At 45.7% G+C, this 24,989-nt stretch overlaps 2 protein-coding genes and 2 long non-coding RNA genes across 4 annotated transcripts; 2 read left to right on the top strand and 2 right to left on the bottom strand.

The window, feature by feature from the left end:
* Positions 1-7,335: 7,335 nt before the first annotated feature.
* Positions 7,336-10,014, top strand: LOC135508725 (uncharacterized). The gene is made up of 2 exons (XR_010450847.1): positions 7,336-7,720; positions 8,014-10,014. It is a non-coding gene; the product is annotated as an uncharacterized LOC135508725 (long non-coding RNA).
* Positions 10,015-11,757: 1,743 nt separating this feature from the next.
* On the top strand, positions 11,758-14,459 carry LOC135509466 (olfactomedin-4-like). The gene is made up of 5 exons (XM_064930150.1): positions 11,758-11,954; positions 12,195-12,353; positions 12,516-12,728; positions 12,945-13,077; positions 13,239-14,459. The coding sequence occupies exons 1-5, from the start codon at positions 11,922-11,924 to the stop codon at positions 14,075-14,077; spliced, it is 1,377 nt and encodes a 458-aa protein (XP_064786222.1). The 5' UTR covers positions 11,758-11,921; the 3' UTR covers positions 14,078-14,459.
* A 71-nt stretch (positions 14,460-14,530) lies between these two features.
* Positions 14,531-15,418, bottom strand: LOC135509467 (uncharacterized). The gene is made up of 3 exons (XR_010450937.1): positions 15,334-15,418; positions 14,837-15,119; positions 14,531-14,657 (listed from the first exon to the last, which is right to left on the bottom strand). It is a non-coding gene; the product is annotated as an uncharacterized LOC135509467 (long non-coding RNA).
* Positions 15,419-15,637: 219 nt separating this feature from the next.
* Positions 15,638-19,022, bottom strand: si:dkeyp-50b9.1 (uncharacterized). Its single transcript, XM_064929040.1, has 6 exons — positions 19,009-19,022; positions 18,046-18,210; positions 16,608-16,695; positions 15,941-16,065; positions 15,794-15,855; positions 15,638-15,708 (listed from the first exon to the last, which is right to left on the bottom strand). Exons 1-6 carry the CDS (start codon positions 19,020-19,022, stop codon positions 15,638-15,640), a joined length of 525 nt encoding a protein of 174 aa, XP_064785112.1.
* Between the last annotated feature and the right edge of the window lie 5,967 nt (positions 19,023-24,989).

Genomic DNA, 24,989 nt, shown 5'->3' with positions numbered 1-24,989 from the left:
GTTTGGAAATTGCTCCCAAGGATGAACCAGATTTGTGGAGGTCTACAATTTGTTTCCTGAGGTCTTGGCTGATTTCTTTTGATTTTCCCATGATGTCAAGCAAAGAGGCACTGAGTATGAAGGTAGGCCTTGAAATATATCTACAGGTACACCTTCAATTGACTCAAATGCTGTCAATTAGCCTATCAGAAGCTTAAAAGCCATGACATCATTTTCTGGAATTTTCCAAGCTTTTTAAAGGCACAGTCAACTTAGTGTAAATAATTGTGTCATGCGCAAAGTAGATGTCCTAACCGACTTGGCAAAACTATAGTTTGTTAACAAGAAATTTGTGGAGTGGTTGAAAAACGAGTTTTAATGACTCCAACCTAAGTGTATGTCAACTTCCGACTGTAGTATATAGAAGCTGAAAATGTGTCGGGACCAGTCATGCTCTATAGGACCGTTTCCTACACGAGACAAAGAATGAACAAGAGGACAGTGACACCACAGCAGCAATCAGCTCTTTAAATGCCTGATGAGAAAGTTATAGATGTCAATACAGGTGCTGCGGAATAAAAGCATGGGGATGTACAAGGTTCAAGGGGCGGGGCAGTAAGATGGTGGCCATTCTAGCACTGGTCCAGGTCCCTCAGACATTTGTTGGCCTCCTGTCCCCTGACCACCTGCATGTTGGCAAACTTCTCCAGGTTCCCCATCTCCGCTATGACCTCCTGCAGTTGGTGAGTGCCTAATCATTCCTCAATACACATAGTCACAATGAGGATCCACATGCTTCTCTACAACACCTTTAAAACATATATATGGTAGTCATACATGTTCATATTTAATGTACTGTGGCTGCTCATTGTTAGGGTTAGTATGTTTTACTATGGTTTAGGACCCAGCATAGATAAATACGTGTTTTTTTAACATGTTTCACATCATCCATTCATTGTTTATTGCCTTTGTTTATTTAACTTTATTTCTGGTTGATGTGCTGCTGGATCTGAGGCAGTTCGTTCTTTATGACCTGCAGAGACATAGTCCCATACAGATCCCCATACTCCAGCACACAATACGCCTCTTCAGACCCAGCAACAGACCCTCCACTTTCACAGGCAAGAGGTGAACATTAGACAGGTTACAGGTAACAGGCTACAGGTGAACAGTAGACAGGTAACAGGCTACAGGTGAACAGTAGACAGGTAACAGGTGAACAGTAGACAGGTAACAGGCTACAGGTGAACAGTAGACAGGTAACAGGTGAACAGTAGACAGGTAACAGGTTACAGGTGAACAGTAGACAGGTAACGGGTTACAGGTGAACAGTAGACAGGTAACGGGTTACAGGTGAACAGTAGACAGGTAACGGGTTACACGTGAACAGTAGACAGGTAACGGGTTACACGTGAACAGTAGACAGGTAACAGGTTGCAGGTGAACAGTAGACAGGTAACAGGTTACAGATGAACAGTAGACAGGTTACAGGTGAACAGTAGGCAGGTAACAGGTTACAGGTGAACAGTAGACAGGTAACAGGTTACAGGTGAACAGTAGACAGGTTACAGGTGAACAGTAGACAGGTATCAGGTGAACAGTAGACAGGTAACAGGTTACAGGTGAACAGTAGACAGGTATCAGGTGAACAGTAGACAGGTAACAGGTTACAGGTGAACAGTAGACAGGTAACAGGTTACAGGTGAACAGTAGACAGGTAACAGGTTACAGATGAACAGTAGACAGGTAACAGGTTACAGGTGAACAGTAGACAGGTAACAGGTTACAGGTGAACAGTAGACAGGTAACAGGTGAACAGTAGACAGGTAACAGGTTACAGGTGAACAGTAGGCAGGTAACAGGTTACAGGTGAACAGTAGACAGGTTACAGGTGAACAGTAGACAGGTAACAGGTTACAGGTGAACAGTAGACAGGTAACAGGTTACAGGTGAACAGTAGACAGGTAACAGGTATCAGGTGAACAGTAGACAGGTAACAGGTATCAGGTGAACAGTAGACAGGTAACAGGTTACAGGTGAACAGTAGACAGGTAACAGGTTACAGGTGAACAGTAGACAGGTAACAGGTATCAGGTGAACAGTAGACAGGTAACAGGTTACAGGTGAACAGTAGACAGGTAACAGGTTACAGGTGAACAGTAGACAGGTAACAGGTTACAGGTGAACAGTAGACAGGTAACAGGTGAACAGTAGACAGGTAACAGGTTACAGGTGAACAGTAGGCAGGTAACAGGTTACAGGTGAACAGTAGACAGGTTACAGGTGAACAGTAGACAGGTTACAGGTGAACAGTAGACAGGTATCAGGTGAACAGTAGACAGGTAACAGGTGAACAGTAGACAGGTAACAGGTTACAGGTGAACAGTAGACAGGTTACAGGTGAACAGTAGACAGGTATCAGGTGAACAGTAGACAGGTAACAGGTGAACAGTAGACAGGTAACAGGTTACAGGTGAACAGTAGACAGGTAACAGGTGAACAGTAGACAGGTTACAGGTGAACAGTAGACAGGTTACAGGTGAACAGTAGACAGGTTACAGGTGAACAGTAGACAGGTTACAGGTGAACAGTAGACAGGTAACAGGTTACAGGTTACAGATGAACAGTAGACAGGTTACAGGTGAACAGTAGGCAGGTAACAGGTTACAGGTGAACAGTAGACATGTAACTTCCGTTAATACTGCATTACACAATGAAATCATGTAAAATATCAGAGATCCGTTTCTCACTGTCGGTAATTGCTTTAGAGAGTGAATATTTAGAAATAGGTTTTCAGAAGCCTGTCTCTTACCTGCAGTGGAGTGATGTTTTAGTACACTTTGAGGCACTGTCCTTTACAGTATCAAATCAAAATCAAATTGTGTTCGCACATGCTTTGTAAACAAAAGGTCTAGACTAACAGTGAAATGCTTACTTAGCGGCCCTTCCCAACAATGCAGACAAAGAAAATACAGAAATAATAGAATAATAAAAGTAATAATAAATACATCATGAGTAACGATAATGAGTAACAATAACTCGGTTATATACACTACATGTCAAAAGTATGTGGACATCTGCTCATCGAACATCTCATTCCAAAATCATGGGCTTCCCCCCTTTGCTGCTACAACAGCCTCCACTCTCCTGGGAAGGCTTTCCACTAGATATTGGAACATTGCTGCGGGGACTTGTTTCCATTCAGCAACAAGAGCATTAGTGAGGTCGGGCACTGATGTTGGGCGATTAGGCCTGGCTCGCAGTCGGCGTTCCAATTCATCCCAACGGTGTTCGATGGGGTTGAGGTCAGGGCTTTGTGCAGGCCAGTCAAGTTCTTCCACACCGATCTCGACAAACCATTTCTGTATGGACCTCGCTTTGTGCACAAATCCACACATTTTAAGGGGTGTCCACATACTTTTGCATATATAGTGTTCACATGGGTACCAGTACTGAATCGATGTGCAGGGGTATGAGGTAATTGAGGTAGATATGTACATATAACTAGGAATAAAGTGACAGATAATAAACAGTAGCAGTGTATGTGATGAGACAAAAAAAAGTTAGTGCCAAAAGGGTCAATGCAAATAGTCCGGGTAACTATTTGGTTATCTATTTAACTAACTACATGGCTTGGTGTATCACTACCGCTTGCCGTATGGTAGCAGAGAGAACAGTCTATGACTTGGGTGGCTGAAGTCTTTCTCTGACACTGCCTGGCATAGAGTTCCTGGATGGCAGGGAGCTCGGCCCCAGTGATGTACTGGGCTGTACGAACTACCCTTTGTAACGCCTTACGGTGAGATGCCAAGCAGTTGCCATACCAAGCAGTGATGCAACCAGTCAAGATGTACTCAATGGGGAAGCTGTCAAACTTTTTGAGGATCTGAGGGCCCATGCCAAATCTTTTCAGCCTCCTGAGGTGGAAGAGGCTTTGTTGTGCCCTCTTCACGACTCTGTTGGTGTGTGTGGACCATGATAGATCCTTCGGAAAGTGGATACCGAGGAACTTGAAACTCTCGACCCGCTCCACTACAGCCCCTTTCTTCGTCGATCTGAATGGGGGCGTGCTCAGCCCTCCGTTTCCTGTAGTCCACAATCAGCTCCTTTGTCTTGCTGACATTGAGGAAGAGGTTGTTGTTCCTGGACCACACTGCCAGGTCTCTGACCTCCTCCCTATAGGCTGTATCATCATCGTTGGTGATCAGGCCTACCAACGTCATGGTGTCGGACAGTGGTAGGCCGGATCACCAATGACGATGAGACCCACAACCGCGGCTACGCAGTTGTGGGTGAACAGGGAGTACAGGACTAAGCACACACCACACAGGGACTACGGTGGTCTGCTTGTAACGTGTAGGTATTACAGATTGGGTCAGGGAGAGGTTGAAAATGTCAGTGAAGACACTTGCCATCTGGTCAGCGCAGACTCTGAGTACACGTCCTGGTAATCCATCTGGCCTTGTGAATTTAACCTGTTTAAAGGTCTTACATTGGCTACAGAGAACTTGATCACACAGTCATCCGGAACATGCTCCCATTAGGGAAGGGGCGCTCAGGTCACACACAATCATTCAGCGACAACCAGGCCTGCGAAGAACAGTGGGAGAAATGTGCAGAGAAAGCATACAATATTATAATACACACCTGCAGGACCTTTTTAACATTGAATTGTCAAAGATTCACGTAGACAAAATGTGTTATCGGCAGGACAGTGGTGATGATGGAGACCGGCCCAGTGATCATCAATGTAAACACCAGAGGACTTCATGTTTGGCCAGAGTACAGAATGGATGTTAGACCAATTGCTCTAAGACCCATGTAAATATGAGAGGGATATGCGACTACCTCTTGTGAAAAAAGACATAAGGCATTAATGCTGATAAGAATAACGGTAAGAAAAGAAAAATGTGAAAGACAAAATATGGGAAGTTAATTGTTATAGTTTGTGGGTTTGCAAATGAAATATGACCAAATATGTGTGGTAGGGAAAAAAATATTAGGAACAGAAACAAAAACATGTTCTACTTCTGATCACAAGGCAACACGATAGATGAGAAAAGATATCGGATTGTGCAAGAGCTTATTCTAACTCTCTCTCAGTTCCACTCTTTGTCACGCTTGGTTTGTGCAATTAAATTATATAGAAAAGTTGCCCCCGTAATAGAAAGAATGTCGTCAAGCATGTCTGATCTATGGCAATGCCAGACATTAGCTATACACTTTAGTGAGCAGCTTCAAGTCTACTGTACGTTCAGTAGAGATGTAGGACCATACAAGCCACACTGAGATGGATCTTCATTTTCTAACATTTTAGAGCTAGTGTGGTGTTTAAAGGAGTTCAAATGTAAAAATATCAAGTAGTAGTGGGGTTAGCTTATCTAATAGCTTTTTAAAGAGGTCCTCTGGAAAACCATCTGGGGCTATAGGCATTTCACATGGCAATGCTTGGGTGCTTGTCTTACTTAAGAATGGTGACTCAAACTATACCTCCAGCTCAGAATGAATGTACAAAACATTAGGAGCATCGGCTCTTTCCATGACATAGACTGACCAAGTGAATCCAGGGGAAAGCTATGATCCTTTATTGATGTGACTTGTTAAATCCACTTCAATCCGTGTAGATGAAGGGGAGGAGACAGGTTAAAGAAGGATTTTGAAGCCTTGAGACAAGCCAACATTGGACAGGACAAAAAATGTAAGTGCCTTTGAACGGGGTACAGTAGTAGGTGCCAGGGGCACCTGTCAAGAACTGCAATTTATAATAAAGCTAAATTTAAGCGATTATTTAACTGGCTGCTGACTGGTTGAGTATCTATTCTTCCCGAAAGTCCTTCATAAGGATGAGTGACATGTCAAAAACATCGCCATCCAGACAGACTGAGAGGAACCTCTGACTGGATGTAAAATAGCCATCATCCGCTGGGATTTTGTGGTGTATTGCTACCATCTCGCTACAACACACACACTCGTACTCTCTAGCCATTATCTGGCAGCATCCGCACTCACCCAATTGTGGCACAGCTACGCCGAACCTCTAGCTGAGGTGTTTCAGGCGGCGTATCTGTGTCACTGCTACGAGAACAAACTCTTTGATCTGGGGCATCGATCAGCTCAAACATGAACGGCTTCAGTAGGTTGATTACTCCCCAACTGACTTTATTTCATCCTCTGTTATTAACTCATTCTCATACTCGGAGCTACTCTTGGTAAATTCAGACATTTTTGGGAGTTCCAACATGTTCTCTCCTGCCAGTGACGCAACAATGCCAATATGGCAACTAACAGCTGGCCGGCGTTCTAAATCCTAGTTCCTCTGGTTGGTCCGAGCGTTCTGACCTCACACCCACAGGCAAGATAACTGGCTAACGTTGGCTACTGTAGCTTACTAGCTACTTCCAGACACAAACGAGAGAACAGCTCACTGACCATTTAACTCGCCCTAACAGCGCTGGTTATTCTGTTATGTTATCCAGTGCGTTGGTTACTGCAACTGTGCTGCAGGCAACAATTGACGCTTTTTGCCAACGTTTACTGACACCAGCCAAAATCAACAGGTGTTGGGCGTTCATAAAGTAATCAGTTATTCTGCGCTCTGGCACTCAGACGAGAGTGCTCTGATATCGGAGCAGATAGCCAGAGCGAATTTACCAGCTACGTCTATCAACAGTTGTCGCAGTGACATTCTATTGAAACGGTTACTTGCATAGTGGAGTCTTTTGTTCGGACAAATAGCTAGCTATGTAAACAATGAACCATAATCCCCTCTCATGACGTTCGTACCCTGCATGAATCTGCAGGTAGCTAACCAACCAGGTTCACTGTTAGGTAGCTGCGTCTTTCTACAATTGGAGGACATTTTCTGTCCCACCCTAGAAATGTCTAATAATCCAGGCCCAAAATGCTAAAACATGCACTTGTGTAAATGATACTTGTCATGAGACAAAATGTATATATAGTTGTAGAATAGTGGTTCCAAAATTATTTAAAATACCAAATAGCTCTCGAGCACCCCCTAAAATGGCATTTCTCTTGTCCCACCTTCTTGATGACCAACTTGCACATCAAATATAACAGTTAAAATAAGTTTTAAATCTACTTGTTTTGGTATGATTTTGTTACGTCTCTTGTAATTGTTAAAACAATTTGTTTAAGCATCAACATATTTTAAATGACATCATTTATGCACTGAAGTTGTGTCCTACAACATGCATGCAGCCCTGTTACCAGAAACCTATTTATGTCGCACCCTGATCTGTTCCCCTGTCCTCATTATTGTCTCCACCCCCCCTCGCTTGTTTTCCCCAGTGTATTTATCTCTGTGTTTCCTGTCTCTCTGTGCCAGTTCATCTTGTATGTTCCAAGTCAACCAGTGGATTTCCCGTACTCCTGCCTTTCCTTTTCTCCTTTTTCTAGTCCTCCCGGTTTTGACCCTTGCCTGTTCTGGACTCTGTACCCACCTGCCTGACCATTCAGCCTGCCTTGACCACGAGCCTTTCTGCTACTCTGTACCTCCTGGACTCTGATCTGGTTTTGACCTTTTGCCTGTCCACGACTATTCTCTTGCCTCCTCCTTTTGGATTATTAAACATTGTAAAACTCCAACCTGATGCCTCCTGTGTCTGCATCTGGGTCTCGCCCTTGTGTCATGATAATTTAGCCTGGCAGAGGACCTAAAAAAAAGTCACATGGCAGAGGAAATATCATCAAGCCATTTGCTAACACCATGGGCAGACCAAAGGTATGTCCTCTCGTTTATATTCCTCCAATCTTTTCAGCCTTGATTAAGTGTCACTCTAACCAACACAACCCTGTTACTCATTATCAGAATAAGACAAATTCATTTCAAAGTTCTGTTTTTATTTATGTAAAACTAAGTTTGTCCTTGACAGTAACGCTACATTCCACAGATAGCATCTACTCCTGAGAAAAAGCTTACATTAGCATAGATTGCACTACACTATTAGGGTTGAATCTCCTTCAGTTCACTCTGCAGGTGAAATAGTGAAGTGACAATATATTTGTTTCTTTTAGGCAATGTGATCTTCGGATAAGAAAAAGGAGGTCTGCCAAAGAAATTCAACCGTGAGCTGCAGAAACTACAAGATCAGTTGAGGAAAGTCGAACAGCGAGCAGAAAAATATAGAAAGCGTCTCCAAAAATCTAAATGGGACCACCCGTCTCCAAGATCCAAAGTCAACAAGTTGGTTCCGCAAATCTCGGGCACATCCTTAAGGAGAACCCTGTTGTTTCATACAGCAGTAGCTGAGGAAATACGTAACAAGTACGCACATTCAAAGAGGGAGCGTGATAGACAAGTCATTGCAGGAATAGTCACCAGCAGAATCCTGAAAAAGTACAGGTTGCAGAGATTGGCAGAGGAGGTTTTTGGATTTTCAAGGAGGTGGACAAAACTGGCAAATGAAAATGTCTACAGGTACCAGAGGAAGAAGCCCGAGGGTATTGCTGCCACGATGAGATCAACGGTGAGATTATTATTTTTACTTGACGATGTCAGCAGAATCACAACTGGGGGAAAAAGAAAATGGTGACAAGAAAATGCAGAAAAGATTACTGGTGGATTCAATGAAGAACCTCAATTTGAAGTTCCTGGATGAGCATACCAACCTCCGTCTATCATATTCACCTCTCTGCACACTTCGCCCCTACTGGGTTGTGCGTCCAACATTGGCAGATCGTGACACATGCATGTGCAAACAACATGAAAATCTATGCTTTATTGCCAAAAAGCTTCACCAGATGCACATCATCGACTCATCCGATGTGGAGAGCCTGACACATGACCCCACAAACAAGCAATGTATGTATGGGGAATGTGAGCAATGCAGCAATTAATATCTATCCCCTCAAAAGCCACTACAGAGCACCTCCTACCTTCAGTAGGCCACTGTGGACAAAGAGCACAAAAATGATCCAAACTGAAGGGACCACCTGCCACATAGCAACACCTGGAGCCCATCATGAGGGAAATCCAAGAGAGATGCCCGGATGTGACAATCGTCTATTTAAAAAAAAAAAAATTTTTTTAGCAATGATCCCTGCACACAGTACAAGCCGTGTGGTAATTTGTACCTCTTTTGTACTGACACTTTTCAAGAAGGGGTTTACAAGAGGAACCTGGAACTACTTCAAACCCAGTCGTGGCAAAGGTGCCCCAGGTGGTGTGGGTGGCACATTGAAGAGGATATCCCCACAGAGTTGATATCCCCACGGCATTATCCCTGTACCAAGCTCTGAGTGAGGGACAATCAAAGGTGAAATTGTTTTACATCCAGGAGCAAGCTGTGGAGGATGCAGTGAAAGAAATGCCAGCTGACCTTCCAGCCGTACCGTCCACAATGAGGCTCCACCAGGTGGTCACTCTTTCACCTGGGACAATTCTCTACCGCGACGTCCGCTGCCTGTGTTCTGCAACAGGAAATCTGGAGTGTGATTGCCAAAAAACAAAGTGCTTCAGCTTTAATCTCACAGATGACCACACAGAAGACCCCATACACAGCACACCAGAAGAAGTGCAGTGGCACAGTCCAGAGGTTGTGGGGAAATGGTGTGCCCTGGTGTACCACCACACCATCGACCCAGGGATCATCCAAGAGGTGAATAAGACCCACTGCCAGGTGAAATGTATGCAGAGTGGGGGTGAACCGTCCCGCAACGGCCAGAAAAAAACCTTTGGTATCCCTTTGAGGATGTGCTGGCCCTCATTCGTCCCCCAGAGAACATTACCTCACACCACATGGCCATCGCAAATGAGGTATGGGATACTCCGGCCAGCCACTAAAATTATCTGAAGAGAACATCAGCTTTCTAAAATATTGATCAGTGCATGACTAATTTTGATATGCTCATTTAATGTCGCCCTACTGTAATATGACTATTTATTTTTTATATTTGTCCATTGTAATATTTGATCAGATCCAGTTTGTGGTCTTGTTGACATGTTTATTTTTTATCATTCATACTCATCCTGTTGATCCTCATTTTAAAAGATATATTAAATATTATTAAACAATGTTCCTGTGGTCCTGGGTATTTATTTGTCACATTTATGTCATGATTTATGTCATGTTACTTTGTGCAACCCTGTAACTCTCATTTCAACCTTGTTACCATATCAGTTTTATTTAAATAATCTTAAATAATTTTCTAAACTCACAAGGGTTTAACCTATTGTCCTTCTAATAGTTTGATTATATGCATAACATTTTAAAATACTGAAATTTAGTTTTAAAAAACGTGACTATTGAATGGTTGGGCAAGCTAGAGCTCATAAGTCAAGTCTTATCTGAAATTGAATGTGACTTTCTTTACATAATTGTAAAGGATTTATTAAACAATCATTTAAAATATACTTTTTTCAAGTTCCTGAGTATTTGTATCAGGTTTACGCCAAGCATAGCACACAAAACATCATAAAAAGTGTACTTTTGATGCCTGAGCTGGAGGAATCAAATAATGACAGTTTATTACGTTTTTTTCATAACAGAAAATGATCAAATAAAGTGTTCATTTTTCAAAAGTGACTCATTTGTCCTCCAATTCTGGAATGACCCAGCTAACATTAGGTTATAACTAGCAAAGCAAATGGTTCTGCAATACGAATAATAAGATCATACACATATCGTTAGCTAGCCAACAGTACACTTTAACTTAAAATGAAAACGACTTTGTCAAAATTAGAATTGTGTAACATCTGAAAATGTGGCTAGCTAGACTCTTACCCGTGTTCTGATATCGGAGCAGATAGACGTAGCTGGTAAATTCGCTCTGGCTATCAACAGTTGTCGCAGTGACATTCTATTGAAATGGTTACTTGCATAGTTTAGGAGTCTTTTGTTAATAAAACATGTAGCTAGCTAGGTACACAATAAACCATAATCCCAACTCATGACATCACTACCCTGCATGAATATGCAGTTAGCTAACCAACCAGGTCCAATGTTCGCAAACTAACATTACACGAACTAGCCAAGCAAATGGCTCTGAGATAGGAATAATAAGATCATATACACGTATCGTTAGCTAGCGAGACAGCCAGCTAACATTAGCTCGTATACATCATGTCACGGATGCCATGGTTGCACTTAGTTTGAAGATGTAATCTGGAGACAGGTGTTTTCTCCATCTCTTTAGCAATCATGCTCTAATTCAATTCCACTGATTTCAAAACTTGGTCCTCCAGAATGTGGAGAGCAACATGTATACAGTTCTACCACAATGCATTTAAAAAAAGCCACGATAGACAGGATTACCTACACATTCTGACCAGCTCAAATTGACAGAAGCGTGCTATATGGCAGACCAATCCAAACTTTCATCTCTCAGTGTGTCCAGCCCACTCATTATCTCAGCCAATTATGCCTTCATGGAAGGTTGCTTTCTTTTTATGTGGCTAAACCAGCTAGACTTGTAATTTAACACATATATTTGTATTTACAGATGGTATACGAGTATAAGATGCTGTGAAGTAGTGACCCGCAACATACACCTATTTTTCTGAAACAAGTCACTATTAGGAAGGTGTTCTTGTTGTTTTGTACACTCAGCGTAGATATGCATGTATGTAAATGTGTCCACAGTGCACACATTTCATAACATATTTTTTGTGAAATGTGAAGACCTCAGCAAAGTGGGTTGCGCAGTAAGGGAATCATGAATTGCACAAAGAGGTAGGAATATGGAACACACTTCCTGTCACTGATTCCGCCACAACCACAGTACATGTCCATATTTTGGTTTAATGGTTTCACATCCTAATGATGAGCTAGATCTTTCTCAACCTCTGCATTTACATAGAAAAACCTGCCTTCTACAGCAAAAGTAGTAACATCTGTGGCTGTGTACATCTGTGTGTCTGTGTGCTTAAAAGCCAAAGTCGTTTCTTTCCGTTTCAGTGTGCTGTGGATACTCTAACACTGACTATGCTGTTGCTACTGTTGCTCCTGATATCCACTGTGAGTGCTACTCTTTGTCCACACTGCCTGTGTACTATTTTACATGACCTATATCATATATCTAGTATCTTTTTTAAACCTCCACAGGTTTATGTTCATTGTAATTACAGCACACCTGAATTGTTCATATCTTTTTTTTTTTTTAAGGATTGATAGCATATTTCTGTTCAAGTAGATGTTTTTATTTTGGTATATGTGAACAATTTAACATGCTTTTCTCTGCATGCTGTGCATACACAGAGTAATGGTGATGCCCAGCGTATTCCTGGCTTGAAGAAGGATGACTCGTGTTCATGTCAAGTCAACAGTAGTGTCTGGGCGTTCCCTGCCAGGAAGTTTGAGGGGGCGCTGGAGCTGGTGCAGGCCTGTGACGACAACCTGCAAAGCCTCCAGGCACAGGTAAGGCGTGTTACAGTGGGCTATGATTATGTTCTGAAATGTTTTCCTGTTCCACAAACAACATGACCCTGGATATGGGATATTTAAAAAAAATGATCTCTTAGGGTAATAAGAGTGTGTTTTAAGTTGATTGATAGCTGATATTCTCAACTGATTGTTTAGGTGAAGCTGTCCAACGAGAGGCTTCCTGAGATCCAGGCCACCATTAAGAATGTGACAGCTCGCCTGGAGCCGTACCAGTACCTGAACGACCAGGGTCTGTACACCGCCCTGCACCTGCGTCAGCTAGCTAAGGAACTGAGGGAGCTGGAGGAAGACATCAGTTCCATACACCAAGACAAGCCAAGTGATCAGACTCAGAAACTGACCCAAGAGGTACATACATTGTCTTTTTGGACAATCTTACATGCTATCACAACAACAACCCTCTCAACCTATAGATATATAGATGAATTACAACATGCTACATAATCTGGCCAAGGTGGTTATACATGCATCTCAAATGGGGAAGAAATGAGAGCTTGCCAAGGTCTTTCTCTGGGTAGTCTAATGTGTAATATGCTAATTTTGTCACTTCACTGTGTCTCCCAGATAGGTAAGGTACGTAAGGAGGTAGATAAGATGCATTTGTCAAACACCTTTAACATGAAGACGGTGAAGGAAAAACTCCGCTCGCTAAAGAATGGCGTGGAGTCCTGCAGGACAATCCCAGAGGAGTTCATAAGTGAGTGTTGTGTTTATGTATGTTTCTGTGAGATAGCTAAAATATGTTATGGATTTTTTGAGGTTGATTAATTGCCATCATTTGGACTTTTATTGATGTAGAAAATCAATCCTGCCCTGACTGTATGACCATCTGATTGACTCCATTGTCTCTTTTCCCAGGCAAGCAAGGTGTTTGCTCTCAACGCATCATGTCCAACATCAGTACCCCTGTGATCACAAAGATCAGCCCGTATGGCAAAAGCTATACGTCTGGGTCCTGGGGTCGCCAGGCCAAGCAGGTCATGGAAGACCAGGAGGGCAGTGGGGTGTTCTACTGGGTTCAGCCCCTCGTGAATAGCCACAGACTGGGGAACATCGTTCGACGCTACCGCTCCTACGACGATTTCATGGCCTCCAAGAACCACGAGGATGTGTCCGTGGCACCGTCCTACAGCCATGCTAATGCCATCCAGGGCTCCGGCACGGTGGTGTATGGTGAGGCAGTGTTTTATAACTGCTACTACTCCCCTGAGCTGTGCCGCTATGACCTACAAACCAAGGTCACAACTCGTCTGAAGATCCCAGACATCGGTACCAACAATGAGTTTCCCTACTGCTACTACAACTGTAAAGACTGGACAGACACCGACTTTGCTGTTGATGAGACTGGCCTGTGGGTGATCTACAGCACACTGGGTAACCATGGGAACCTGGTGCTGAGCCGGCTAGACAGCGAGGCGTTCAACGTGACACACACTTGGACCACGCGCCTCTTCAAGAAGTCAGTGACAAATGCCTTCATGGTGTGCGGAATACTGTATGCCACCCGTTACATTGACCGGTTCCATGAGGAGGTGTTCTATGCGTTTGACACAGCGACAGGTAAAGACGACAACACCCTGGCTCTTCCCCTGGAGAAGATTGAGAACGGTGTGGCCAGTCTGAGCTACAACCCCATTGACAGGCAGCTCTACATGTACAATGATGGTTACCTTCTGTCTTACCAAGCTATCTTTTAAAGTCAACCTTGTACATGATGTAGAAACAGTGTATACTGTGTGACAAATCCCACATTTTGCTGTTTTTCTGCTTGTCTTTAGAAACTTGACTTCTTCCTAAAAAATAAAACCACAGCAATGAGCCTCAATTATTTTGATTTGAATAAGAGTGGGTTTTAACTCTGTTGACGTGCTATAAAACACAATTAACAGACTGAACTGAGCTCTAAATTACTTTATTCAGTCAGTATTTTTTCTCAATGGGGACATTTCACTTTCCTTTCCCCAAAGCTACTAAGGTAGACATGTAACACACACACAGAGATGATATGATCTCTCAGTGTAGTCTTGTTGTATCCATAATAGTGCTTTTGTGCCCTGAAAATAAATACATAGAAAATTCCATTAGTTATGACCCCTTTTTTTTCCAAAATAGAAAGTATTGTTTCTCTTGTCCTGCAAATTGTACCAGAATCTTTTTCAGCTTGATTTCATTTTCAGCCTCTCTCCTACATCTCTGCATCTAGCGACAGGTCCAAAGGACTGGGAGGTGAGCTGATGGGTTCACTGGGAGATTCCGGGTCATTCTGGTTGGGATCATCTGAAAAGCAGAACATCCTTAAAGCAAATGAATAAGTGTTTAATGTTCACATTCAAACATAGATATAAATATAAAAACAAAGCTTCATGGAGATATCAGTAACTTGGTATGGCCAGTGCAGGGTGCTGGAAGGACTAGCAATGCAATCAGAACATGTTGGCAAAGCTAGCCACACTGACCTGAGTCGTAAATCACCTGCCTCTCTAGGAGCTGTCGTGTCTTCCTTAGTTTGTACTCCAAGAACTGCTGCTCTGTACACACAAACAACGCACAACAATGCTTTATAATCTACATTCTGTACAGCATTGTGGATATGTCTGATCAAAACGGAGTAGGGCCTATGTCTGAGTATATTATATGGGTATATAAACCCATGTGAAACGGACCTACTCTGTGCCGTCGCTCTCTCTCCTTGTCCAGCTCATTGTTCAGGTTGTCCACATCTCTCCTCTGTAACTCCAGCTGAATGTGTACACAAATACACATGATGTATATTTTATTGTGTACCTATTTTTATTTTGTTAATTTTCTGACTTTTTAACTCTGGCTTGTTGGGAAAGGCACCGAAAATATTTATTTCATGTGACAAATACAATTTGATTTGATGTACAGTTATCTATCCAGGCTATATATTCCATAGGATATCCTCAAAGGAGGAGTGGCTGATTAGTCTCACCTGTTCTCTAAGGGTCTTGACCTCTCTGACTAGCCTTGTCACACACACGGCCTGCTGCTGATAGGCTGCCAGGGCCTTTGTCCTCCTGACAGAGATAGAGGAGACAACAATTACCTTCTGACAGGGCACAACAATCATAGTGTGGGATCTCACTTTCTATCTATTATGCTCCACCATGTAATAACACTGAGACATTGCTGTGCAACCTATGTGCTACTTTATATAGTCTCTGCTCTAATAAACAATGTTAGGGGTGGTCTCTATGGCCACAGCTGGGGAGTGTCACATTGTGTGCTTAATTAACTCACGCCATCTCCACCTCCAGCTTGAGCTCCGGCAGCATCAAGGAAAACCCAGGGTTACGGCTCTCTGACTCTAGAGGAAGAGAGGATGGTAAAGGCTGGATTTATTGATATGACCAGTATTGAGCTCCCTATGTGGTAAATGTCAGGTGGCTCACCTGTGGTGAAGGGAGGTAGATAACTCATTAGGGTGGTGTTGGTCCACTCATCTCTCACTTCTCTGATGAAAGATAGATAGACAGAGGTAAGATGTAAACAACATGTTGAACATGCAGACTGCTGCCGGTGAGGATGTGTTTCAGTACCTGAACTTGTCGTTGAGCAGGGCGTCGTCAGTGAGGCCACAGCGTGAGAAGAAGTCCACCGCGTCTGTGTCAGCGTGAGCGAGGAATGCATCGTAGGCCCCACACACTGATTGGGTCTTCAGCAGCTGACCACCACAGAAGAATAACGAAAACAACGCTAAGCTTTTATAATAGTATATCATCATCAAACACAGATGCTGGCAGATTTGGAACTGACAGGTACTGCAGAACCATACAGTAGTAGTTCACTGTAAAGATCTGCAAATCCTCTCATGACAAGCAGGGGGCCCTCTAACCGCACAGAGACAGAGAGAGAATCAGAGATGCTGTATGACTGCGCAGCAGACAGAGAAGAGCGCTGCCTTGATTTGACTGACACACCCAAACTCCTGACATAATAACAGACCGCTGGTTCATAGTTAAAGAAAATGTACATTCTGTATAGTTAACGCTCTGTGGTTACAGCATTTTGACCTTTCATCATGTACAACTTTTAGTTTTAACTGGATTTGCCAGTTACTATTTTTCAAACCAGTATAACCCAACATTACAGAGGGAATTTCTTCTGATTTCAGGTTCTCACTAAAGCACGGTTCACATAGCTACTGGGAACCTCTACTGTATATTCCCACTGAGCTGACAAACACATGCCCCAGCCCCACCCTACCTCTATGATGTAGCGACCCACTCCACAGTTCCGATAGCGCTTCCTGGTAGCCATCAGAGATAACTGTAGCACCTTCTCTCCTGTTGACCTGGTAGGGTGAAAGAGAGGTCAGACCTTTGCGTTTCCCAGTAGTGTTGTTGTTTGCTTTCGCTCAATGTCATGTCCATATTTCCGCCAATAGCCATTACTATAGCGGTAATGCACATGATGGCCACACTACTATCATCCCCATTACCAGTGATGCTCTTATACTCCTGCATTGCATGCATTAATGATGATCCCACCAGTTATGACGATTAGCTAGCAAGCATCTATGCCTGAGTTGATCCCTCTCCTTATGGTCATTACCATCTCTGTTAATACCGCTTGTTATGTCCATAAGTAACCACTAGGGGTAATACTTCCAAATGTGATTAATATTACAGTTCCTATTTTAAGGACCACATTCAATGGACTGGTGTGCCTCTAAAGCAGAAGATCGGCAACACTATTGAGCTGCAGACTCTAAGAACAGTTTCTCACTCTGCCACCACCATCCATTCCACAAACTGTGAAAGTGTGGAGGCTCGGATTGGCAGAGGGGAGAGGTGGAAGCCATTGGCAGGGAGAGGAGAGGGGAGGGTGGGGGCAGCAGTGGGAAGGGAAGCAGTACGCTGCTGCTGCTCTCTCATTGGGAGGTAATTACACACTACCTCCCTCACAGCTCAGCGCAGTGTTCAGTTCAGCCTTCTTCTGGAAATAGAGGCGGGCAAGCCGAGAGGGTGTGGGAGGGATGCAGGCCACAAAGGGTGGGACCCAGACTTGACTTCCAGAAGGGGACTTATAATGACAAGGCCTCTTTCAGCTTGAAGATATACATTTTTTTTAACTCTTTAAAAAACCTGGAAGGAATCCACCCAGTCCAAGAGGAGAGGATGGATGGAAATGGTAATGCCTGCTAGACACTGTACCCAGTCTATCCCCTATACTGACTGGGTCATTGTGTTGAAAGGGCACTTCCCGGACGGCCTTGGGGCTAAAACATTCCATTTTAATATGTCCTACCAGATACATAAAAATGTGGGTTCAATTAGAATGTTGAAAACATGGTTCCACACCCTGATGTAAATGCATTTTCTTCTGTGCAAAAACAGAGACAGGTGCTCAGGAATTCCTATGCTGTTGACAGAGGACTGAAAAAGGATAAATAACAGGAAACCGATTTTGGGAGAGAAATGTAGATGAAGACAGACAAGGAAATGATGGGCCAGAGCTCAGCAAAAAGTATAGTAACTCTTTCAGGGTGTAACCTGTCCCAAGTTTCCCCGAAAGCCCCATCACCTCACCTAGGATCATTTTCCTGTGTTACATTTTGACTGTAATCTTTGTTCATTTTACCACAGTACCACATATCCCTGTGTACCTGATGTCTTACGCCTGCCCTCATACCGCTACTCACAATGTCTTTAACTCGTACGCTGCAGCCCCTACGATGAGTGACTCAGCTCCCACAGCTGTGGGCAGGAGTGGCTGGTCGTCTCCTGGAGTGTCTCTCTGTGCCCTCCGCTCCCGTGCCCTGGCCAGGAACTCCTCCAGCCCCGTACAGAAGGTCTCCCACGCAGACCTACAGGGATGGATTCCTGCACAGTTAGACACACAGAGATGGACTGACTGGGCCAAAGACGACTAGAGGTATGGCGACTGCTACACAAGCTAATGAGGCACACTGAGGCACACAAGCTAGTAAACAAACACTACAAGGTTTTTCACTACAAATCACAAGAAGATATTTAGCCATGCCTCTGCTGTCTGATAATCAATCTGCAAAATGGTGTCGGCACACAAGTTACATATCATATTGTTTCCAAGCTCTAAAAGCTCTGAGCGGTAGTGTTTCAGCTCTCTACCACATCGCCTTGTACTTTGGGGTGCTTCAGTGCTCTGTAATAGAGTAACCTCATACTGTTCGGTATAGGTTTGTTTCTTCCCCTGTGATAAAGCTGTACTGCAGGCAGGAACTGAGTAGAGGGTGTTTTTACATGGACTCTCCCTTCCAGGAAATGTCATCTCCAGAGCATCAGTGCTGATGTTAGTTGGGCCTGCTCTGCTCTGCTCTGTTCTGCTCTGCTCTGTTCTGCTCTGCTCTGCTCTGCTCTGCTCTGCTCTGTTCTGCTGCAGGGAAGCTAAGCTCTAGTTGGACAAGTGAGAGCACTTGGCTGACAGCAGTGTCAGCCTTGGGAGTGGATATATCCTCATAGTCCCGTAATCTCATTATCTTTAATAGAGTCGCTCTTGTTAGCCGGGTCTCGCCTTGGGTTTACTTTGCCCTCATTTGTCATTCATGTCCATTAGCATTACATCAAAATGCAGAGACACAACCTTACAGCTATCAACACACTTACGCTCACACATGCACTCTCACACGCACACCCGCATACGTGCGCACATGAACACACACACCTGGAGGATATTGACACAACAAGCGGACAACTCACAGTCCTGAGACCACGCCACAACGTATGTAATACACTCAAACACAGTCGGACACTACTCACTGGGCACAGAAGTCAGTCCAACGTTTAGTTTTGATTTACATTGGATTGATTTGAAATCAAATCAAACTTTTTTGCGCCGAGTGTAGACTTCACCATGAAATGCTGACTTACAAGACCGTAAGCATTATTTGGACAGTATTGTACTGCAGGAAGTAGTATATTGCAATCATAATGGTGAGGGGGGGAAGCAATTAACAAAGGAAGACAGACAGACCACTATAACGCTTAAAAGTGTAGTTCTTTCCTTTAGAGAAATTGCAAAGAAAGCCAAGGTGTCAGTGAGTAAAGTTTCCTACACCATCAAAAGGCACTTGGAGACTCTGACGGGAAGAGGTCTGGCAGACCCAAAGCCACAACAGAATCGGGCGTTTCTGAGAGTCAACAGCTTGCGTGACAGGTGGCTCACAGGACAACCGCTTCAAACACAGCTTGACACTGGTCAACGTAAGCAAGTCTGTTTCAACTGTGAAGAGAAGACTTTGAGCTGTAGGTTTGAGTGGTCGAGTGGCAGTAAGAAAGCCATTGCTAAGATGACAAAATAAGAAAGAGGCTTGCCTGGGCCACGAAGCACTGCCAGCAGACAACTGAAGACCAAAAGGAGGTCTTTTGGACCGATAAATCAAAATGTGAAATCTTCGGTTCATCGTGCAGGGTTTTTGTACGCCGTCAAGTAGGCGGAAGGATGGTTCCTCAGTGTGTGACAGCAACTGTCAAACATGGAGGAGGAAGCGTGATGGTCTGGTGCACTTTGCTGGATCCAGAGTTGGTGACTTGCAGAGTGAGTGGCTCCCTGAACCAAAACGACTGCCACAGCCTTTTGCAGAGGTTCATCGTACAGCAAGATAATGGCCCAAAACATACCTTCAGGCTATGTCAGAACTACTTTAGAAGAAAAGAACAAGACAGTGGGCTTCAAATCGTGTGAATGGCCAGCCTTAAACCCCATGGAGCTGGTTTGAGATGAACTGGGCAGAAGGGTGAACGCAAAGCAACCTACAAGTGCAACACATTTGTGGGAACTTCTGCAACAGTGTTGGGAAGAACTTTCCCAACACTATTTGATTTCCATCGTAGAAAGAATGCCACAAGTGTGTTTGGCTGCAAAAGGTTATGTTAACCAACAGTGCCGTTCAAGAAGAAGAAAATATTTACCAAGTAGGCTAAAATAAAAATAAATAGTAAGAAGAAACACAATAAGAATAACGAGGCTATATACTGGGGGCATTGGTCCCGAGTCAGTGTCCAGGGGTACAAGCTAGTTGAGGTAATCTGTACATGTAGGTGGGTGCGAAGCGACCATGAATAGATAACAAACAAACAGCAAGTAGCAGTGTGCAAGAGGGGGGGGGGGGGGGGTATCAATGTAAATTGTCCGGTGGCAATATTTATGAATTGTTCAGCAGTCTAATGGCTTGGGGTTAGAAGCTGTTGAGGAGCCTTTTGGTCCTAGACTTAACGCTTCGGTATCCTTGAGCGTGAGGTAGCAGAGAGAGCAGTCTATAACTTGGCTGACTGGAGTCTCTGACTATTTTCTGGGCTTTCCTCTGACACCGCCTAGTATATAGGTCCTGGATGGCAGGATGCTTGTCAACTAATGTGAATTCAAAGTAAAATCAACAACAACAAAAACACTGGATTGGATTTAGGGTCAAAGTTGGATCTGCCCTGTTATTCCAGAGCAGGGATTCTGGTAGCCCCTCTTCTGTTCGTGTCTTTCAGCCCATCCTATTTAAGCACCAAGCAATCCTATCAGCTTTATGGTTCCCCTGAGGATCTACCTTTATATTCATCTTCAACCCAGTATTCAGACCAATAAATATGGCACTCACTACGGCAATGCATTTGGAAATGACTTCAATGTGCGTAAATCCCTTATTTCATTCATTCCTTTGTTTGTTTGTTCATTCATTCGTTTGTCTTAAATGCGTGAATTGTTTAGGGATTAGTGAGACTGATGTTGGCATTCTAATTCAGTGCTATATAGATCCATCATGTCTTAGCGTGAGCTCATGGATCAACACACCTGCCAATACCAAGAAGAGCTTTTTGAAATCAGGAGTGTTATAGTACTATGAGCCAATGTAACAGTGGGTCAGAGGCAGTCAAATGTGATGCATGAGTTACTGTAGCACTGTACCTGGGCTCTGTGCCCTCCTCGCCATCTTCATGCTCATCAGAGCTGTCATCTGAACTGTCTTCTGATTCGCTGAACACTTGAAGGTATCGTCCCTCTGATTCTCTATCCACATTTACCACTGCAGGTCCAGGGGACCGCACCGGTTCCCGTCGAGGAATGGGCAGTGGTCTGCTTCTGTACTCTTCTAAAACATCTGGAGAGCGAAAGGAACAGGGGGAAAGCGAGAGAGGAGCAGTGGGGAAAGAGAGAGAGGAGCAGAGGGGGAGAAAGAGAGAGAAGAGCAGGGGGAAAGAGAGCGAGGAGCAGGGGGAAGAGAGAGGAGCAGAAGGAAAGCGAGAGAGGAGCAGTGGGGAAAGAGAGAGAGGAGCAGGGGGGAGAAAGAGAGAGAAGAGCAGGGGGAAAGCGAGAGAGGAGCAGGGGGAAAGAAAGAGAGGTGCGTGGGTGAGAGGAGGAAAGAGAGAGAAGGGCAGGGAGAAAGAGAGAGAGAGAGGAACAGGTGGAAAGAGAGAAAGGAGGGGGAAGGTGAGAGAGGAGCAGGGGGAAAGAGAGAGAGAGGAGCAGGGGAAAAGAGAGAGAGGATTAGGGAGGATAGAGTAGCAGGGGGAAAGAGAGTGAGGAGCAAGGGGAAAGAGAGGGAGGAGCAGGGGGAAGAGAGAGAGGAGCAGGGGAAGAGAGGGTAGCAGGGGGAGAGAGAGTGGAGCAGGGGGAAAGAGAGAGGAGCGGGGGAGAGAGGAGCAGGGGGAAAGAGAGAGGAGTGGGGGAGATAGGAGCAGGGGGAAAGAGAGAGAGGAGCAGGGGGGAGAAAGAGAGAGAAGAGCGGGGGAAAGAGAGCGAGGAGCAGGGGGAAGAGAGAGGAGCAGGAGGAAAGCGAGAGAGGAGCAGTGGGGAAAGAGAGAGAGGAGCAGGGGGGAGAAAGAGAGAGAAGAGCAGGGGGAAAGCGAGAGAGGAGCAGGGGGAAAGAAAGAGAGGTGCGTGGGTGAGAGGAGGAAAGAGAGAGAAGGGCAGGGAGAAAGAGAGAGAGAGAGGAACAGGGGTAAAAGAGAGAAAGGAGGGGGGAAGGTGAGAGAGGAGCAGGGGGAAAGAGAGAGAGAGGAGCAGGGGAAAAGAGAGAGAGGATTAGGGAGGATAGAGCAGCAGGGGGAAAGAGAGTGAGGAGCAGGGGGAAAGAGAGAGAGGAGCAGGGGGAAGAGAGAGGAGCAGGGGAAGAGAGGGTAGCAGGGGGAGGGAGAGTGGAGCAGGGGAAAAAAGAGAGGAGCGGGGGAGAGAGGCGCAGGGGGAAAGAGAGAGGAGTGGGGGAGATAGGAGCAGGGGGAAAGAGAGAGAGGAGCAGGGGGGAGAAAGAGAGAGAAGAGCAGGGGGAAAGCGAGAGAGGAGCAGGGGGAAAGAAAGCGAGGTGCGTGGGTGATAGGAGGAAGAAAGGAAAGAGAGAGAAGGGCAGGGAGAAAGAGAGAGAGAGAGAGAGGAACAGGGGGAAAGAGAGAAAGGAGGGGGGAAGGTGAGAGAGGAACAGGGGGAAAGAGAGAGAGAGGAGCAGGGGAAAAGAGAGAGAGGATTATGGAGGATAGAGTAGCAGGGGGAAAGAGAGTGAGGAGCATGGGGAGAGAGGGGAGCAGGGGGAAGAGAGAGAGGAGCAGGGGAAGAGAGGGTAGCAGGGGGAGGGAGAGTGGAGCAGGGGGAAAGAGAGAGGAGCAGGGGAGAGAGGAGTAGGGGGAAAGAGAGAGGGGCATGGAGAAAGAGAGAGAGAGAGGAGCAGAGGAAAGAGAGAGGAGCAGGGAGGAGAGAGGGGAGCAGGGGGGAAGAGAGAGGAGCAGGGGGGGAAGAGAGAGGAGCAGAGAGGAGAGAGAGAGGAGCAGGGGGAGAAAGAGAGAGAAGAGCAGGGGGAAAGAGAGCGAGGAGCAGGGGAGAGAGAGTAGTGGGAAGAGAGAAGAGCCGGGGGAAGAGAGAGAGGAGCAGGGGGAGAAAGAGAGAGAAGAGCAGGGGAAAGAGAGCGAGGAGCAGGGGAGAGAGAGTAGTGGGAAGAGAGAAGAGCCAGGGGAAGAGAGAGAGGAGCAGTGGGGAGAGAGAAAGGAGCAGGGGGAAAGAGAGCAAAGAGCAGGGAGAAAGAGAGAGAGGAGCAGGGGGAAAGAGAGAGAGGAGCAGGGGGAAAGAGAGAGAGGAGCGGGGAGGAGAGGAGCAGGAGGAAAGAGAGAGGGGCATGGAGATAGAAAGAGAGAGAGGAGCAGGGGGAGAAAGAGAGAGAGGAGCAGGGGGAGAGAGAGTAGCAGGGGGAAAGAGAGCAAGGAGCAGGGAGAAAGAGAGAGAGACGCAGGGGGAAAGAGAGAGAGGAGCAGGGGGAAAGAGAGAGAGGAGCGGGGAGGAGAGGAGCAGGAGGAAAGAGAGAGGGGCATGGAGATAGAAAGAGAGAGAGGAGCAGGGGGAGAAAGAGAGAGAGGAGCAGGGGGAGAGAGAGTAGCAGGGGGAAAGAGAGAGAGGAGCAGGGAGAAAGAGAGAGAGACGCAGGGGGAAAGAGAGAGAGGAGCAGGGGGAAAGAGAGAGAGGAGCGGGGAGGAGAGGAGTAGGAGGAAAGAGAGAGAGAGGGGCATGGAGATAGAAAGAGAGAGAGGAGCAGGGGGAGAAAGAGAGAGAGATGCAGGGGGAGAAAGAGAGAGAGGAGCAGGGGGAGAAAGAGAGAGAGAGGAGCAGGGGGAAAGAGAGTGAGGACCAGCGGGAGAGAGAGGAACAGGGGGGAAGCGAGTGGAGCAGAGGGAAAGAGAGAGAGGAGCGGGGGAGAGAGGAGCAGGAGGAAAGAGAGAGAGGAGCAGGGGAGAGAGAAGCAGGAGGAAAGAGAGAGAGAGGGGCAGGGGGAGAGAGAGGAACAGGGGGGAAGAGAGAGGAGCAGGGGGAAAGAGATAGAAGAGTGGGGGAAAGAGAGAGAGGAGCAGGGGGAAGAGAGAGAGGAGCAGGGGAGAGAGAGAGAGGAGCAGGGGGAGAAAGAGAGAGAGGAGCAGTGGGGAGAGAAAGGAGCAGGGGGAGAGAAACAGGGGGAAGAGAGAGGAGCAGTGGGGAGAAAGAGAGAGATGAGCGGGGGGAAAGAGAGAGAGGAGCAGGGAGAAAGAGAGAGAGGTGCAGGGGGAAAGAGAGCCAGGAGCAGGGGGAAAAAGAGAGGAGCAAGGGGGAGAGAGAGTGGAGCAGGGGGAAAGAGAGAGAGGAGCGGGGAGAGAGGAGCAGGTGGAAAGAGAGAGAGAGGAGCAGGGAGAGAAAGAGAGAGAGGAGCCGGGGGAGAGAGAGAGTAGCAGGGGGAAAGAGAGAGGAGCAGTGGGGAGAGAGAACATTTGTGAACATTTATGAACATTTGAACATCTTGGCCATGTTCTGTTATAATCTCCACCCGGAAGAGCCGGAAGAGGAATGGCCACCCCACATATGCTCTCTCTAATTCTCTTTCTTTCTCTCTCTCGGAGGACCTGAGCCCTAGGACCATGCCTCAAGACTACCTGACATGATGACTCCTTGCTGTCCCCAGTCCACCTGGCCGTGCTGCTGCTCCAGTTTCAACTGAGGACCTGAGCCCTAGGACCATGCCCCAGGACTACCTGACATGATGACTCCTTGCTGTCCCCAGTCCACCTGGCCGTGCTGCTGCTCCAGTTTCAACTGTTCTGCCTTATTATTATTCGACCATGCTGGTCATTTATGAACATTTGAACATCTTGGCCATGTTCTGTTATAATC

This window comes from Oncorhynchus masou, chromosome 22 (assembly GCF_036934945.1).
Source record: "Oncorhynchus masou masou isolate Uvic2021 chromosome 22, UVic_Omas_1.1, whole genome shotgun sequence".
NCBI lineage: Eukaryota > Metazoa > Chordata > Actinopteri > Salmoniformes > Salmonidae > Oncorhynchus > Oncorhynchus masou.
Note: the sequence above shows the minus strand (reverse complement) of the source record. Positions and strands in the feature narration are given on the sequence as shown.